The 18,701-nt window shown below is 44.8% G+C and overlaps 1 protein-coding gene across 1 annotated transcript in view; it reads left to right on the top strand.

Moving 5' to 3' along the window:
* Window positions 1–16,714, top strand: part of galnt2 (UDP-N-acetyl-alpha-D-galactosamine:polypeptide N-acetylgalactosaminyltransferase 2) — an 80,914-nt gene extending 64,200 nt beyond the window's left edge. The window contains exons 7-16 of the mRNA XM_088933918.1: window positions 599–720; window positions 2,131–2,218; window positions 3,644–3,731; window positions 4,856–4,959; window positions 5,672–5,798; window positions 8,456–8,548; window positions 11,284–11,367; window positions 12,060–12,186; window positions 13,084–13,203; window positions 14,118–16,714. Of these exons, the coding sequence (XP_088790044.1) occupies window positions 599–720; window positions 2,131–2,218; window positions 3,644–3,731; window positions 4,856–4,959; window positions 5,672–5,798; window positions 8,456–8,548; window positions 11,284–11,367; window positions 12,060–12,186; window positions 13,084–13,203; window positions 14,118–14,273 (1,109 nt within the window). The 3' untranslated portion in view covers window positions 14,274–16,714. The remainder of the gene's footprint in view (window positions 1–598; window positions 721–2,130; window positions 2,219–3,643; window positions 3,732–4,855; window positions 4,960–5,671; window positions 5,799–8,455; window positions 8,549–11,283; window positions 11,368–12,059; window positions 12,187–13,083; window positions 13,204–14,117) is intronic.
* The last annotated feature ends 1,987 nt before the right edge of the window (window positions 16,715–18,701 follow it).

Here is an 18,701-nt window from a genome sequence, read left to right as displayed (position 1 = left end):
ACTGCAAGAAAAAGTCTTAGTCAGTTTTCTGTGCATTCCATAATGCCTCCAATGTCACCTGAAGCAAGGGAGAGGGCCATTGGCATGCTGCAGGCAGACATGTCATGTGCCAGCGGTGCCAGACCCTGTGGAGTAAGCCGCTCCAAGATGTCCCAAGTACAGAGAAGGTTTCAGCAGGCTGGCAGGACAGGTGACCATCCAAGATCTGGTCGCCCTCGAGTGACCACACCAGAGCTGTACCGACACATCAGACTGGTCCCTCTGAGAGATCGTTTCAGATCTGCCACCCGTACTGCTGCTGAACGTTCCGGCAGACACAATGCCCACATCAGTGACAGGACAGTGAGGCTCCATGCTGCTGGCCTTAGAGCAAGGCGACCTGTCAGAGGCCCTCTGCTCACACCTCCTAGACGTCACTCCTGACAGGCTTGGGCCAGACAGGTGCTTGAAGAAACTGGAATAAACCAGAGTTTAGGTGCTGCTTACAGGAGCCTTGTAGAGTATAAGAGGAACAGCAGCACCAGGCACTGTTCGGCACAGTTGGGCCTGCTGGCCGCAGAGCAGCCTTGAAGCTGATGGTGGCGCTGTTCCCCTGCAGGGCTCATGAGGTCCAGGGTGAGGGGGGCGGACGCCGCTGTGGCCAAAGTGCTCACCTTCCTGGACAGCCACTGCGAGTGCAACGAACAGTGGCTGGAGCCCCTGCTGGAGAGAGTGGCAGAGGTCAGTACAGCCGCCCGGCCCCCAGTACACGGTCAGGAGATGGGCTGGGCGCCCGGAGATCATTGCACATCAGTGACTTCATGGACCAACAGCAACAGCTGCCCGGCCTCCTGTTTGAGATGTAAAATCGAGGTCCAGCTGCTGCACGAGTTACTGATTTGTTCTTGATCTCCTAGGTTCTCTAAATCACGTTGGATTGAATTATGTGCTACATGACTGGTTATAGTAACACTGTGTTAATAAAACACTGTTGTCATGTGCTTGTGTACCACTTTACGTATGTGCACAGTATTGTTTTATAATAAAATAACATAAAATATGTTGTGTTTAGGCTGCTCGAAAAAAGTGCTTTTAAGATTCCTGTAGACTCACACCAAAGTAAAAAAACAAATCCATTTATCTACAAGAGAAGACTATACTGCCCAGACAAAGCTTAAAATCCATTGTAGGATAATAATATGTAGCCAAGCTTTTATTTTTTCTTTGACGGTTGGCAAAACTTTGCACTTGAGTAGTTGTCGCGCTGCAAGATCTGACAACCGGAGCCGACAGCCCTTAAAGGACTGGACTCAGGAAGCTGGCAGCAGTTTCCAGGGTGTTGCCAGCGTCGGGAGTCTGCAGTGTGTAAATCTGTGGATTAGACAAACCGTGACGAGCTCCTCTGGAGTGCAGGATGTGCCTCCTGTTTAGTTAGAGCACCTGAACAAACAGGAGCTTACAGCAACCACTTTTTGATTCAGGCATCAAAAGCAACCTTAAGTACCATAAATAACGAATTACTGAAAGAGCAGATGATGTTGAAAGAATGTTATTTAAAATAAAAGATGCTTCAGCCACATACAGTACTGTTTCCTCCTATACTTTAATACAAAACAAAATTATTTTGTTATATCATCTACCTGTGTATGAGTATCTTTGAACTTGATAAGAAAATTAACATTCTTCTTGTGAAATTGTTTGCACAGCTCAGAAGGACACTAAGATGTCAGTTTTATATTTAAATACTTTTAAAAGCCTCGTTTGCGTCTTATTTTGGGGGTATTTCTGTTCAGATCCTTCTTGTGTTCTTTGTTTTCATTCTGGAGGTCAATTTTGCCCTAAGAGGCAGTTGTGAGCGGAGGTTGTTTTTTTTCAAACCCCATTAATACAAGCAAAGATTAGAAGTGGCCCTTATGAGTCCACAAAATACTCGAGTTCCTGTGGACCTGAGGCACATTTGCAAACAAAATAGCTCAATCTCAAGAACATCAGGTGAGTAGGCTTGGTATGTGAAAACAAATAAGGAAACTGAGATGCGCAGTAGGCAATGAGATTGTTTTTTTAATGGACAGCTGTAAAACATTCTGTCAGACACTTTCATATCTCTGCTTCCATTCATGGTTCATTTATCAGCTCTCGTCTGTTTCACAGGACAGAACTCGAGTTGTGTCCCCCATTATCGATGTCATCAATATGGATAACTTCCAGTACGTAGGGGCTTCAGCAGACCTCAAGGGTGGTGAGTTGTTCCTGCCAAGAGCTTTGCTGTGTTCATAAATACACAGGCGTCTCACTCTCAAGAGCTGCTGTCATGTGTGTTGCCATGGAGAGACGACCGCCAACACCATGTGGCCAACACCATGTCCACTGTTGCGTGTATGGTGTCATTGAGGCCCTCTGGAGTTCCTGCACCAGTGCCTGCTCACTGATTGTGCTGGAGAGAAACTCTCGAGACAGTCTAGAAAGAAGAATGGATCCTTCAAAATGACAGCAAGGAAGGCACTGGTCTGCACAAGCAGCCCAGGCCCTGGAGGAGAGCTTGCAAAATCGTCAACATGGGAGTTTTTCACTGGTTTTGTCACCTCTGAACATTTCAGACCTGCTTGTTTTTTGGTGGTGCCCTTGTGAAAAAGCACAAACAGGGGCTAAGGACAACAGTGAGGGTGAGGAAGGTGAGCAGCATGAGACCACAGGGGAATGAGGGATTTGACTTGATGAGCAGTCAGAAAGAGAAATGGGTTTGGTAGCTGTGTCATTACTTGACCCTCAACCACTTCAGATAGTTTCCAACAACCCCACTGGATGAAAGGGACAAAGCGTGGGAGTCATCCTTCCTACTCCCTTGGGCATTTTGAAACCAAAGAGATTTTATCAGCTTGAAGCGGGAACTGGTTTACAGCTAAGAAACTATATCAAGAATCAAGTCTGAATTGCTTTAAGGCTGTCGCATTACAAATTATTTTGTTCTGCGGGTGACTGTAATAACATGCCCTTTCTCAAAGTGTCTGGGTCATAATGGGACTCACGTAGGATGCACACATAGTCACGATGTACCCGAGGCCCATGCTGATGTCCATAGTCCCTTTTCTTTAGGTTTGAGACATGAGGCATTCACTGGCCACAGTGGACAGGGATAAAGTTGGAACTCTTTATTATACAGGAAGCCTATTTTGGGAGTAAAGGCACTGGATATATGGGAACAGTTACAAACTCTAACAAACCAAACGGGTATTATGAAGTAAAGCAGAAGTACAAGATAGAGTAAAGATTTTAAAAAAAGGTTTGAAAGCCACACCATACGTAGGGGGGCTTTCTTTCGTTTCTTAAAACTTACATGCCAAACCTGCAACGTCTGCAAAGTTACGTGGCTTTGAACTAGTGCCTGCAGATGCAGTAATTCAGGATTATTCACCCGGGCATCACCTGAAAGTTTCAGGAGAAAGCTTTCAGTCTGTTCCGATGTAAAGCTTGGTTCCACACCTTGGTGTTTCTCCTCTTCAGATCTTTCTAAAAGAGGAAAGAGCTTGGATGAATCCACTCGGACACACGGCAGGTCTGGGCGGGTGGGGCTGGAGAGTGCTCTTGTACGTTGAGTGCATTTTCTTTCTAGGTTCGTGGCTCTCCTCACGGATGACCAATCGCTTTGCCTTATTTCGCCCCGCAGGGTTTGACTGGAACCTGGTGTTCAAGTGGGATTACATGACGCTGGAGCAGCGGAGAGCTCGCCAGGGGAACCCCATCGCTCCCATCAAGTAACATCTCTGTTTGCCGTCTGTGTTTGTCTTCAGTTTTACCTGCGGGTCTTTCAGACTTGGAGCTCATCTGTGTTGTGACCATTTCTGTCTTGTCATACGGCTATTATTAACGTAACACGTTTCCAGAGGAATAAGGGACAGTATTTCCGACGTTCTCCTTCAGCCTCTGCCTTTGCATTCCCTCTTAAAGCCCACAAACAGGAAGAGACCCTCCTGTGAGCAGGCTCATGCCTCGCAGTGATACAATTTCCAAAGATGCTGTTTTCCACCACATGTAACAGGAAGTAGAGGGGCAGTGCATGAGTGGCAGCTGCCACAGAGTCACACAGATCTGGGCCTTGGGTTTACGTATCGTCCGAAGGACGGAGTTGAAGCTTTTCAGGTTTGGACTGGGTTTGAGTCAGGGGCAGAGTCGGGACTCCTGCACACCTGGACAGCCAATCCTGCTGCAGATAATGATCTGGGTTGACACCTTGCATCTATAACCTAAATTACAGAGCTCCAGTAATGCAATACAGGGGCAATTGTTGCGGATCTCTCCGTGTTCTCATTATTTAAAAACAACAATCAGGTCTTAAGCTGAAAATTGCTTGTTGCCTGTAGATGGCAGCCTAGACTTAATTTTCGAACTAGAATATTGCAAGGATGTATTCGTTTCTCTCTCTCTCTCTAACACTACTGAAGACTCCTTAATGCCAGGGGTTAATTAAACAAGAAAATGGCGAAAGTTAGAAAAAAAATCTTTCTGCTGTAGTACTCTGTGTAAAATATGAATCGGGGATACATCTGGACTATTTTGCCCTTTCCTTAGTGCAAGTCAAGGGCTTGCTCTTATGTGGGATTTGTAGCTGAAGCCAGTCACAGGGGCTTTATAAGGAAGTGGTCTACCCAAGGCACGGCTGTCCCTGTGTTTCATACAGGCTGTGTGGACTGGTGCCCTGTCTTCCAGAAGAATATAGTTGTCTTTTACACAGTACCGGCCTTGTTATAGGAAGGTTGCATTCTGTGGTGGCTGTTTAATCACTGTTGACCCTCTTTATCCTGCTGTTCTTTATACCACCTCCTTAAACATTGAGACAGTAGTAACTGATGTGTTTTTTTTTTCCACTTTTTTTTTTTAGAACACCCATGATCGCCGGAGGGCTCTTCGTCATGGATAAAGACTACTTCGAGGAGCTGGGGAAATATGACATGATGATGGACGTCTGGGGGGGCGAAAATTTAGGTAAGCAGATCCACAGTGGGGGGAAAAAATACTTTATCTCACAACCAAAAGCGTCATTCTTCTACTTATTGAGATTCATACTTAAACACTTGAGGCCTTCTGGACTCTCCACTCAAAGTGCTTTACAGGTAATGGGGATCCCCTCCACCACCACCGGTGTGCAGCCCCACCTGGATGATGAATTGGCGGCCACAGTGCGCCAGAACACTCTCTGCACACCAGCTCTCAGTGGGGAGGAGAGCAGAGTAATGAAGCCAGTTCAGAGATGGGGATTATTAGGAGGCCATGATTGGTAAGGGCCAATGGGAAATTTGGTCAGGGCACCGGGGTTACACCCCTACTCTTTTCGAGAAACGCTCTGGGATTTTTAATGACCATAGAAAGTCAGGACCTCAGTTTTACTTCTCATCTGAAGGACGACGTCTTTCTACAGTACAGTGTCCCTGTCACTATACTGGGGTATTAGGATCCACACAGACCGCAGGGTGAGCGCCCCCTACTGGTCCCACTAACACTGCTTCCAGCAGCCACCTTAGTTTTTCTCGAGAGTCTCCCATCCAGGTACTGACCAGCCTCACACCTGCTGAGTTTCAGTGGGTTGTCGGTTGTGAGTGATAAAAAACACTGATGTCCTTATAAAGTGAAAATCCCTAATACAGCTGTGGTCTTCCTGTTGCTGGTACCTTGCCGTTTGGTGCCTGTGTCGTTACAGAGATCTCCTTCCGAGTGTGGCAGTGTGGGGGCAGTCTGGAAATCATTCCCTGCAGCCGAGTGGGACATGTTTTCCGCAAACAGCACCCTTATACCTTCCCTGGGGGCAGTGGCACGGTGTTTGCCAGGTCAGCATTTATGAAGTTAGAATTGGTCGTCCAGTTGTAAGTAGAGTGAATGAATGTTTCTCAAAAGCATTGTAATGTACAGTATACCTCCCCGCTTGCCGGTGACACAGCGATAGGATTTCTGTATCTCTGCAGAGATTAAATGTAAAGAAGAGCTTAGAATTGGAGATTACTGCGGAGATTAAGAAGTTTAAAGGTGATTACAGTTTTTGACATTGGCATACAACCAGCCGTTACCTGGAGTTTTTTTGTGGCTGTTTTAATGCGACTGTATTTTGCCAGATTTTCCCAGTCTGTTAGCTGCATACTAGAGGTGCCAGTATTCTTGCTTCTATTCAGGCTGGTTAGTTCTGAAGGTCTGTTTCTGGGATAGCGCTTCCTGTCTGCCTTGTGGTTCAAGGTCTGTACATCCCTCGTTTTGCGGGGGAGTGTTTGTGAAACTGCGAGTTGTGAAAAAAACCCTTGTGTTTCTGTGGAGAAGTCTCCTGCGGGCTGGCCACCTGCTCCTCCCACGGTTCCCCAGGAGTGAAACTGTGCCCCTTCCTTTGAGTCCATAAGTACCAACCTCTTGTCCCTGGTTCAGATGTGCCCTCTGTAGGCACAGTATGTGTTGCCAGTGGGGTCTCCCCCTCGTAGAAAAGCTCGCCTGGAAATTCTGAGCCGAAGCTCAGTATAACTGTCGGGCCCTGGCTAGCTCTGTTGGTAGAGCATGAGACTCTGTTCTCAGGGTAGTGGGTTCGTGTCCCACGTCAGGTGCCAGGTCCTCCATGTTGGAGGTACAAGGCACAAGGCTAACAACCCTGTCCCGTAAAAAACTAATGTTACTGACCCAGCAACAGGATGTTACTGCCCCTACGTGCTGGAAGGCATGACGGGCAAACATCCACATCCATCAGTATAAGCGTATTTGCCGTGTGAAGCAAGTGGACATTGTCAAACCAGCCCACAAACTCCACTCAGATCCCTAGTATTCACGTGGTTTAGTCTGGGTCCCCTGAAGTCCTGAAATATCCTGATAGTACTGCCGGAATTTCCCACTGGTCCCCTTAAAAGCCCAGTGCGCACCCCTGTTGCAACAAGGGTCTGAAATCATCAGACAGGGCAACATTTTCCAAGTATTTCATAGTACTAGAAGACGTATTATAAAAGTTTAAAAAATTTTTTTTTCAAAGAAGTGTCATTTTAAACCACAATTACGGTAGTCAGCGTTGCAAAAGAAACCAGTATTGGCTGTGAATCTCGAAATGCAGCTTCTCCAAACTGAATACACTGCGCTAGTGTGGTAGATTTCAAGATGAGATTTTAAGCAGTAGTTACATTTTAGCTGCCCCCGAAACAGAAGCAATATAATTCCACCTGTTAAAATGATGGATATCCATGCTGATATTTTTCCACGGCTCTAACATATAACTGAATAACTCGTTGTCCAGCAACTATCTGAGGATCAAATGAAACTAAACAGATCTTCCCCTCCAAAGAACAGGCCATGAGCTACTGATTTGCAATCACTCTTTTCCAAGGCAAAAAAGGTTAAGAAGAAATATAGCCTGAACAGATACACCAATATTAACTAAAATTTGAGTTGGCAGAGTCTGGTTCCAAAGTCTCTTTACTTGCTGTGGTTTTTATGGAGTGGTCTTACAATTTGTTTTTTTTAATTCACCTCTTACCCTGTGCTTCTGTGGCTCATTGTCTGCCTGTGGCGTGTAACTTGCAGCGATACTGTATATACAGGGTCCACTGGAACAGCCAGGTGCACTTTATAAACAGGTTTTGATGTGCTGCAGGGGCAGGAATTCCCAGTCAGTCTGGAGAAGTTGTATAATTCTGAACACCTAATTACTTCTTTTTGAAAAACATGGTTATTAAAATATATCCAGCTGTACAGTTTGCAAGTCAATTGCTACACCTCCCTGAGGCGGCAAAACAAGTGGTCTTGATGTCGAGATCTTACAAATGCAGCAAAACACCCAAAACACAATAGTACAGGCATGGGTGCGTTCAGATCAGTAACTTGCTTATTTGCATTGTGTATGGCCTGACTGGAATGTCAGATGCCTGTGGCTGGAAGGCTGCCGGTTCAAATCCCGCGGCCGGCAGAGGAATCCTACTCCGTTGGGCCCCCAAGCAAGGCCCTTAACCCCAACTGCTCCAGGGGTGCTGTGCATATGGCTGACCCTGCGCTCTGACCCCAAGCTTCTCTCCCAGTCTGTGTGTCTCATGGAGAGCAAGCTGGGGTCTGCGAAAGGACGAATTATTAATATTGTATAGGGCTAATAAAGTGATCTCATCTTATCTCTCTTATCTTATTCCTGTTCATGTTTGCAATTTAGGACTTGGGGCTTAAATCATGTTGTGTTCCTCGATGCCCCCTTTTTAGCATTAGACAGTGTGAGACTGGGATTGGGAGCTTGTTTTGTGTGTCGAAGAGCAAAGTACACCCCAGGGAGTGAGGTACAGTCCCTTTCTGGTTCTTGGTTCCAGCATTGCACAGAACGTGGATTCTCTTTCTGGGAAACAGACGTGATGGGACCACTCCTAAAAATCTTTAAAGTGGCAGCAGACTTTCGCTCGAGTCACAAACAATCTCACAGTACCCTCCCACAAACTGATCCCTTCGAGGCTGGTAAAATAAATTATTCCTGTTTTTTTTATAGGAACACTCGAAGGGCTGCAGAGGTGTGGATGGACGAATTTAAGAATTTTTACTATGCTGCTGTGCCTTCTGCTCGGAACGTCCCGTATGGCAAGTAAGTGATTCTGGGAGTCGCGCCCCAGCGCTGTGGATAACGGAGTGGACCAAAATTCGCAGGACTTGTTCTTCCTGGTTGACGTTGGGCTGAGCAGCTGGAGTAGGGAGCCGCGTCAGCATGCGTAGGCTGCAAAGGAACAAGCAAAGGTGCTGAAAAGAGAACAAAAGAAACACAACGTTTTGGCTGTGGGGCCTTCTTCAGGTGTGGGAGTCGGTTTCTAATGCAAACGTGCATCCCATTCCCAGCTGAATCCCAAACAGAAAACGGGATTTCATGGGAGCTTATGCCTGCGTGGTTTGGTGCACATGAGAAGGAGCCGTTTCAAATCTCCTCTCTGTAGGCTCAGTATCTATTATTGCCCATGTCCATGGGGTCTTCCCCTCTGAGCAAAAGCCTGCCTGGAAATTTTGTCCCAAAGCTCAATATAACTGCCTTTTCTGTGTGAAGCTAGTGAACATGGATAACCCAGCCCACAAAACTCCACTCAGGCCCCTAGCATTCTTATGGTTTACTGTGGGTTACCTGCAGTACTGAAATGTGCTAACGGTACTGCCTGAAGTTTTGACTAACCTTTGCATGTCGAAACTAGATCCAGATACTCTCTTCCATCACTGTAGCTGCTCAGCTCAACAACTCTACTGCTTTGGTCATGAGAATGTATTAATCGCCACCAGCTAACATGAACAAGTGTTCAGTTAACTTAATGGAGGCGTCGCTATCAAATAAGACCATAAAAAATGCTTCATAAAATAGTCCTTGTTTTGGACACAGACTGCCTATATTGAAGTCCATTCAACAAATAAAATAAAAGGAAAGATAAAATCAATGTGTTATTACTCATTCATCAATTGTAATTAATTATACAGTGCCTTGCGAAAGTATTCGGCCCCCTTGAACTTTTCAACCTTTTGCCACATTTCAGGCTTCAAACATAAAGATATAAATTTTTTATTTTATGTGAAGAATCACCAACAAGTGGGACACAATTGTGAAGTGGAACGAAATCTATTGGATTTTGGAAACTTTTTTAACTAATAAAAAAATGAAAAGTGGGGCGTGCAAAATTATTCGGCCCCTTTACTTTCAGTGCAGCAAACTCACTCCAGAAGTTCAGCGAGGATCTCTGAATGATCCAATGTTGTCCTAAATGACTGATGGTGATAAATAGAATCCACCTGTGTGTAATCAAGTCTCTGTATAAATGCACCTGCTCTGTGATAGTCTCAAGGTTCTGTTGAAAGCGCAGAGAGCATCATGAAGACCAAGGAACACACCAGGCAGGTCCGTAATACTGTTGTGGAGAAGTTTAAAGCCGGATTTGGATACAAAAAGATTTCCCAAGCTTCAAACATCCCAAGGAGCACTGTGCAAGCGATCATCTTGAAATGGAAGGAGTATCAGACCACTGCAAATCTACCAAGACTTGGCCGTCCCTCTAAACTTTCAGCTCAGACAAGGAGAAGACTGATCAGAGATGCAGCCAAGAGGCCCATGATCACTCTGGATGAACTGCAGAGAACTACAGCTGAGGTGGGAGAGTCTGTCCATAGGACAACAATCAGTCTTACACTGCACAAATCTGGCCTTTATGGAAGAGTGGCAAGAAGAAAGCCATTTCTCAAAGATATCCATAAAAAGTCTCGTCTAAAGTTTGCCACAAGCCACCTGGGAGACACCCCAAACATGTGGAAGAAGGTGCTCCGGTCAGATGAAACCAAAATCGAACTTTTTGGCCACAATGCAAAACGATATGTTTGGCGTAAAAGCAACACAGCTCATCACCCTCAACACACCATCCCCACTGTCAAACATGGTGGTGGCAGCATCATGGTTTGGGCCTGCTTTTCTTCAGCAGGGACAGGGAAGATGGTTAAAATTGAGGGGAAGATGGATGCAGCCAAATACAGGACCATTCTGGATGAAAACCTGTTGGAGTCTGCAAAAGACCTGAAACTGGGACGGAGATTTATCTTCCAACAAGACAATGATCCCAAACATACAGCAAAATCTACAAAGGAATGGTTCACAAATAAACGTATCCAGGTGTTTGAATGGCCAAGTCAAAGTCCAGACCTGAATCCAATCGAGAATCTGTGGAAAGAGCTGAAAACTGCTGTTCACAAACGCTCTCCATCCAACCTCACTGAGCTCGAGCTGTTTTGCAAGGAAGAATGGGCAAGAATTTCAGTCTCTCGATGTGCAAAACTGATAGAGACATACCCCAAGCGACTTGCAGCTGTAATCGCAGCAAAAGGTGGCTCTACAAAGTATTAACGCAAGGGGGCCGAATAATTTTGCACGCCCCACTTTTCATTTTTTTATTAGTTAAAAAAGTTTCAAAAATCCAGTAGATTTCGTTCCACTTCACAATTGTGTCCCACTTGTTGGTGATTCTTCACATAAAATAAAAAATTTATATCTTTATGTTTGAAGCCTGAAATGTGGCAAAAGGTTGAAAAGTTCAAGGGGGCCGAATACTTTCGCAAGGCACTGTATGTAATATCTTCCTGCTCATTGCTGAAGCAGGACTGCAAAGGCAGTGAAAGAGGTGTGGAGGACCTGTTGGCTCTTACAAAGTCCCAGTTTTAGCTCCTATTTAGTTCTTTTCTTCAGTGGCGTGCCAGGAGATTTGTGTTGTTGCTGTTGACTCGTCGAAACTGGACTGCGGAAAGAAGGAAATAAAATCCCATCTTTTTTTCTTTCCTCTCGCTGCGACTTGTGCCTTCCCCCAGCATTCAGAGCCGACTGGAAATGAAAAAGAGACTCGCCTGCAAACCATTCAAGTGGTACCTGGAGAATGTGTATCCTGAGCTGAGGTGAGTGAGCCAAGTCACAGAGTCGGTTTGCACACGGTTTTACACTCTACCACACAGGTCAACATCTCATTTTATAAGCATCAGCCTGACAGTGTGTGGATAGCAGAAGGAGAAACCCTGTTTTTTTAAACCACTGGTGTTTGTTTTAATTGATTTCTCATGCATGGCAGAGAGGGAGAGTTGGATGAGATGGACTCACACCCTTAGGCCCAGCATTGGTAGGAGACCATTCACTGTCCATTCTGACAGAGAATGGCAAATCACAGACTTGTGACCTCAGGTGCTGCCGATTTTCTCAATACAATATTTACTGCTTTGGGATGTATTGCCCAACTATGCTGTAACGGAGAGCATAAGCACGCTCTCGGCAAAAGCTCAACAATGCCAAAAATAGAGGCAATTGCAGCCGGAAACATTGTACAAATCAATTAGCCATTTCTCCTGTCTGCGTTAAACCTCCAAGGTGTGCTGTCTTTTGGCTTTCCTCCCCTTCGCTGTAAATCCAGGAATTAAGGGAATGCCGTCTTCCATCTGCTTCTCAGCACACTAGCGCCATCTGCTGGCCCCGGCCTGTCTCCACAGTGCCTGTGGGGGCACTGCAGCCTCTTTGAATGTGTTACTGTGCTCCAGAGCCCTCACGAGGGTTTTACTGAAATGAGCCTTTCTGACTGCCTGTGTGATGCGTTTACCAGGGTACCAGACCACCAGGACATTGCGTTTGGAGCCCTACAGCAGGGCAGCAACTGTTTGGACACCCTGGGGCATTTTGCAGACGGTGTTGTTGGAGTGTACGAGTGCCACAATGCTGGAGGCAACCAGGTGCAGTGCAGAGTTTTTACAACCTGGAGTAGCTTCTGTAGTTTTATTTCACACGTTCTACTTGCATTTGACCTTCAGATCAACCCTTCAGACATAGAGATGTGCAGCAGTAGCAAAGTGGATGTGTTTTCTACTGAAATATAGTAAAAACTCGCCCAATAAATGAATAAGATCAATGTATGGAAATTTGGATGAGGTCTTCTAAAAGAGGGTGGCTTTTGAAAGGGCCACACTGCGAGCTGACTAACTTTAGTAAATCATTTTAATGTGTGTCATTCTTGTAAAAACACTTGACTATGACTCAGAAGGCTGTAGTCTTTTCAATAAAGATAAATCATCATTTAAATTGTAATGTCTGGTGGGACGCTGCTGTTTCACCCTTGAGAAAGGTACTTCATCTGAATTTCTCCAGTAAAATTTCCAACTGTATAAATGGGTGCAAATAGAAATTGCTTTGGATAAAAGCAAAATAAAAGAAGCAATTTTTGGAGGGGTAACTAAGTTTTATTAAATAAATCCACTGAATAAATTAATATTTGTAATTGTACAAAGTATACAATGGTTACTTAAGAAAATAGTTCAGGTACCTGATGAAATATTTAGTTCATATATAAACTTAAGACCTTATATTTAGAAGCATTCCTTGTGCGTACTGGTGAAACTAGTTAGTTCTTTTTAGATCACTTGTTGTCGTCATTGATGTCTGCTGTCACTGATCCATCTGATAAGTCGATGTTCATTGATGAGGGCAGTTTCGAAGTTTACTACAATAGTTATGCGTGTCCCATCGTCAGGGACAGCACCTCAGTCCTATCCAGTCCCTCCTTTATTTTCCAGGGGACTTTCCAGGGGGAGTGTGTAGCGGAATCATGCTTTTCTCTGCTGTGTTCCCTCCAGGAATGGGCCCTGACTAAGGATAAATCTGTCAAGCACATGGATCTGTGCCTGACGGTGGTTGACCGGGCTGCAGGATCGCAAATCAAGCTGCAGGGGTGCCGAGAGAACGACAGCAGGCAGGTGAGCTTAAAGGGCACACAGTTCTGAGGTAACATAGAGGTGATGGGGATTTTCATTCGGTAGAAACATTCTGAAGTAACTTGGGGGTGATGGGGTTTCACGTTCAGTAGAAACGTTCTGAAGTAGCGTGGGGGTGATGGGGTTTCACGTTCAGTAGAAAAGTTCTGAGGTAACGTGGGGGTGATGGGGTTTCACGTTCAGTTGACAATTCCACCATAAGAGCATGGGACTGAACAAGACTCAGAGCAAGACTTGAGTTTGAAGCGCACACTGAAGGTTGCTTGTACATTGCTAGCTACATTTTTCATGTATGAACATAAGAATAGTTGCCCAGTTGTTTCTTGAAAGAAACCAGAGTACTGGCTTCAGCAGCATGGCCAGGTAGTGTGTTCCACAACCCCTGTTCCACCCATGGAAAAGTAAGTGCCTCCTGTTCTTGGTTTCCAGTGCCCTTCCATGTAGTTTCCACTGAGACTGGTATCTGCTCTCAGCTTCCTCAAACCACAAACCTGTTCAGCCAACCCTTTGGCTGAAATTTTGTCTCCATGCTAAAATAAAACTGACTCGCCTGCCGGAGCGAAGCTGAGGAGCCCTTAAGACTCTGTGTGATACTGTCCCGGAGACAGAACTTGCAAAGAAATGCTGTGGGGGAGGGGTTCATAAACATGCATTAAAAAAGGACTGTAACTGTATTTTAGTTTCAGAGAGGTCAGTCAGATCGCTGAAGCTGTTAAAATGAACTGCAACTATCCAGTTAGGAAATGTAAGCTGTGTTATTCTGTTCTCCAGCAAGCAGGCTTGTAGAGAAATCTCTCTCCCTGGTGCAGCTCCTACAGAGCAGTGCATCCTGGGAGGAGGAGGAGAAGGAGGTGTGGCGTGTGGCGATTAACGGTGGCGCTGTGGTTTTGTTTCAGAAATGGGAGCAGATTGAAAACAACTCCAAGCTGAGACACGTGGGCAGTAACCTGTGTCTGGACAGCCGCAGTGCCCGGAGTGGGGGGCTGACCGTGGAGGTGTGCAGTCCGTCCCTCACACAGCAGTGGAAGTTCACGTTGAACCTGCAGCAGTAAAGAGCCCGCGGAGCAAGAAAATCCTCTCAAATCCAGCACATACTAAAGAGAGAGACGCAAGGAAATTGAGCTGAAAGAAGAATAATAAGGACAGAGAGAAAGAGATGATCTCCATCTCACTATATACCTCAGTGTTTCATCCTGGCCCAGCGTTGGAACTAAACCCTTTTTTGACGCCAGTGGAATTGGAAGGGTTTTCCCTGCATTTCGCTGAATATCTCTGCATTCCCAGTGGATATTAATTTTGATTTCATTTTTAATTCCTCATCCTGTAGAATGTAAAGACGTTTTAGAGTCCCTTACCTTATCAGGCTGTGCCTCTTTGGAAAAGTGGCGAAGCGGTCGGTCAAGACGACGTTTTTGAACTGCTGAGGGGAAGCAGATCCTGACTCCCGGCGCCTCCCTTTCAGCAGAAGAAACTGGTGCCCGAGTCAGGTGTTTTTTTTTTTCCAAACTGCTGGAGAAATACCTGTTCTATTTTCTATGATGTAATATCCGAAATATTTCTATTTCTATTTGTGAGTCTGAATCATACTGTAGGAATCGAGGTTTTCGATACAGAAAAAAACGATACGCTGAAGAGGCCTCCAACACAAACTGGGAGCAGAGTTGTTGAAACAGGTGATTTGTTGCTGCTGGACCTGTGTGGACTGTAGCACTGGATGCTACTGTTCTTCAGTATTTAACTTACCCCTTTGCCCTGTGTGGTAATCTGAAAAAAAACAAAAGATAGGCGCTCTTTTATTTTTGTAAACCTCAAAAGAGCGAAGAAAGGTCTGTCATGCTCCATGTGTTTTCTTTCAGCGACATTGAAGAAACAGTAATAACGCTAAGAAGAACGAACAAAGCCAACCAAATTGAGTTTCACCTTCTGTAAAATATTCTAGCTGTATTTCTGGTTTTGGTGTATGTAAAGAGCCCCAGTTTGTCGGTCCGTTCCTTGTTTCCCTCTAAGATGCGCCCTTAGTTTGTCAGCTGCGCCCCAAGGTTGCGGGCTGAGCTTTGTAGGGCAGGACGGAGGCTCGCTCAGCATGTGGAAAAGGGAGATGTGACACAGTCGTGCGTTCAGCTGGGCTGGTCTCCGTTTCAGTTGGTTTTCCAGCAACGCGCAGGTTCGAGAAACTAAAATTCGGCCGTGTTTGTCTTTCAAAGTTAAATCCTTGCACCGCATCGGTTCTCTTCAGAGTTGAACTTACCTGGTCATGGTCCGGCGAAGCTGGCAGGAAAAGGCTGTAAGGAAACTGTACCAAGCAGTCAGGGGATGGTGATTTCACTGCAAGTTCTTTTGTGTTATGAGTGACCATTTTAAGTCCCAGTTATTATGATTTTTATTTTTTTTCTTAAAAACAGAGGTAATTGCCTTTCGAGATGCCCATCGCATGTGAAATGTGCTTCATGTGCGTCAGCAAAGTATTCCAAAGACTATGAATGGAAGGCAAAGAAGGGGCTACCATCTCCTAAGTCAGTCCTGCACATACAAAGACTGAAAAAAGCAATAAGATACCCCGATGTGGCTCTTATGCCTACAGGCTGCGCACATGTACTTAATAACATCTAAAAGCAGGCAAACTACTGCAGCAGATTTGGTCTTGACTCCAGAGATTAGCAGGAAATGTGGCCATTTTGCATGTGAGAAACCATAGCTGCACATTGCACAAGAAGGGGTGCCTGTAGGTCTGGAGTTGATTGAGAACTGCCTTCTTGTCTGAAGAGTGAGCATCTTTAACACCAGCCAGCGTGTCAAAGAGAAATGCATTCGCAGAGCATGGAGAAGAAAACTCATTCATATGTAACCCTTGTCATAACGGTGTCAGCACGTGGTGCTTCATAGCAGAACGGAGAGCAAGACTCGTCAGATGTCCTTTGAGAATCTATAAGTGGTTGAATCGAGCCTTTTTTGTAAGATAGTTCTAAAACAGTTCTTTAGTTCATTTTAAGGAAAGTGGGGTGGGGCGGGGGGGAGAATGAAAAACAACTACTTTAATACTTTTTAATTGGATGAAATGTTTACATAGCACAGTGTGCCAAAGTTATTTACTGTTTCATTTACAATGTCAATGGATTTGTACTTTAATTTAGAAAACAATGCACCTGGTAGTATAGGATAAAAAAATATATATGAGCCCATTGTAAAATGACAGTAAGCCTCCTTACTTCATCTGTTACAAATCCTCTGGTAATTGATAGTCCCAGTCAATTGAAGTCCTACTAATCATCATGTAAAAGTCACTTTTTCTGATAGTGGGGGTGGGCAGGGGAGTGGGTACAACACAACATCTGTAAATCAAGCCATGTGGTACAGCAACTGGTTTATAAAAATAAAATGATGATAGTTGGTCTACTGTATAGAGCTTGTAATTGTTCAATGTTTTATAGATATGGCGAAAAAACAACTTTGGACGAGAAAAAGATTAACTTAAATAAATCTGTTTATACATAAAGGGAAGACTTAAATTTTCATCTTTCTTCATTTCCTTTTCACTGATATTCTGTGCACTCAAGGGTTATGTGTAAGTGTTTTCAAAAGGGACCTGTAACAGCACTAGTAGCTAGATCTGGAGGGTTAACACTGGGTTAGGCTGTAGGAGAGCATTGTAGAGAGAAAAGGTTTTACATCGTTTACAAGGTTATTAAAGACATCAGTTTGCTGACGGCTGAGGCCAATTCCTCTCTATAAAACAGCTCAGCACACAATGCCTAAGTGCAGAATAAACTGGTAAAGTCTTGCAGCCAAACAACGTGGGTTAAATGGTACTGTCTGGGGGTAAGCCTGAGATATGGCGAGGGAGGTTCTAACAACTAGAACAACTTACCGACTGCTGTTGTGCCAGGAGTAGTAAATATCACAGGTTTGACTTCCAGTCAAACCGGATTATTCAATTCAATTCAGTTTATTTTTCTATAGCGCCTTTCACAACAGGGTTGCCCCAAGGCGCTTAACAAAGCAAGTGACCGTACATGTTGTGAATACAGAACAGAAGACCAGAAGACAATGGAGGAGCGGAACCAAAAACTCTTTAGTAAGGAGAAAAGAAAACCTCTAGGGGTCCAAGGTCAACTGGCTGCCCAACCCCTTTGGGCATGCTAACGTTATACAATTGAAAAAATGAATATGGATCGAAAAATTGAAAAAATAATCAAATGGATTAGTGGGTTAGATTAGGACATGAGGGAATCCGAATGACCCATAGGTTTCGGACTACACTGGGGTTGGGAAAGTCCTGTCTTTCCCTGGTATTAACCATCTTACCTCAGTAGGAGGATCTGCTACATGACTGCTTCATTTTTTGGGATGAGGATATGGATAGCCATCCATCATTGACACTTTTGCTCAGTTACTGTATATTTGAATCCTTTATCTAATCAAATGAGTCAGTTGAGATTCAACTCCAGTTTACCAGAATGTCCTGCAGACTTCCTGATTATACCACAGGTGTGCTCCTGGACACACGACAGTGAAGGGTCAAGTTTGGAGTACGTAGACCTCCCCATCACACCACTCTTCTGCTTTAAAGACCCACCCTGGTCAGGAGCTGAAGCTGTGCTGCAGAAGGGAGAGATGAATCCTGCACTGGTCCACACTGGGTCTTTCGCACTGGCTTCTCTGACATAAGTTTCTCTCAAGGTCTCGGCTGCACAGACATCTGCCTCATCACTGGGACAGATTATCATCATCCAATACACTTTAAACATCATCTTGTTTAAGAGACCCTCCTTCATCCCATATAAATAACACTGGATATTAAACTGTGTATTTCATTCTTTCACTGCTGTTAAACAACTGTTCCGTGATTCTTAAGAAATAGTGTACTATGGTACACATGAACTAATCAAGAACTATCCCTGTTAAAATTCCCTTAAACAATATTGTTTTGGAAATTCAAAACATCGTTCTTGGAAAAGCAATTTCTGGAATGTTTCAAAAGATCTTGTTGCATTAAATTGTTCTGCCATATTTCTGTCTAATTGAACATCTCATCTCATTCTGGCTCCTTTGTCTCGGCTGCGACACTCGGCTTTTCTCTCTTTGTGCTGCTTTTGCATCCTGAACTTGCTGGATACTTGCCGTCGCCGTTTTTCTGCTCTCGGCTGTAGGCTTCCTGGATGCATGTGTGATCTCAAAAGGGATCTGTCATGTCAGCAGCACTGATTGAACAAAACAATGGCTGTAATTACTGGCTCCATTAAGCTCTTTACTTCTTTTTTTTCCTTCCTTGTTTAAGCAGTGTGTAACTGTCAAGTCTGGGAGGAGTCCTGCTTTCTGTGAAGAAATCTATTTTCCCGAGCACATATTCCAGCTATCTTAGACTTTCACTACGTCTGTCATCAACCCCAGAGCAGAACCTGCTGCAGATAAGATGCAAGTAGAGCTGTGAGCTGAATGGATCAAGAGGGAAAAGCCCTGTCTTGTGGTTGTTCGCAGGGCAC

The sequence above is a fragment of the Atractosteus spatula genome, chromosome 15 (assembly GCF_055471065.1).
Source record: "Atractosteus spatula isolate fAtrSpa1 chromosome 15, fAtrSpa1.hap1, whole genome shotgun sequence".
In the NCBI taxonomy this organism is placed as follows: Eukaryota; Metazoa; Chordata; class Actinopteri; order Semionotiformes; family Lepisosteidae; genus Atractosteus; species Atractosteus spatula.
This window is presented reverse-complemented; position numbering and strand designations above follow the sequence as displayed.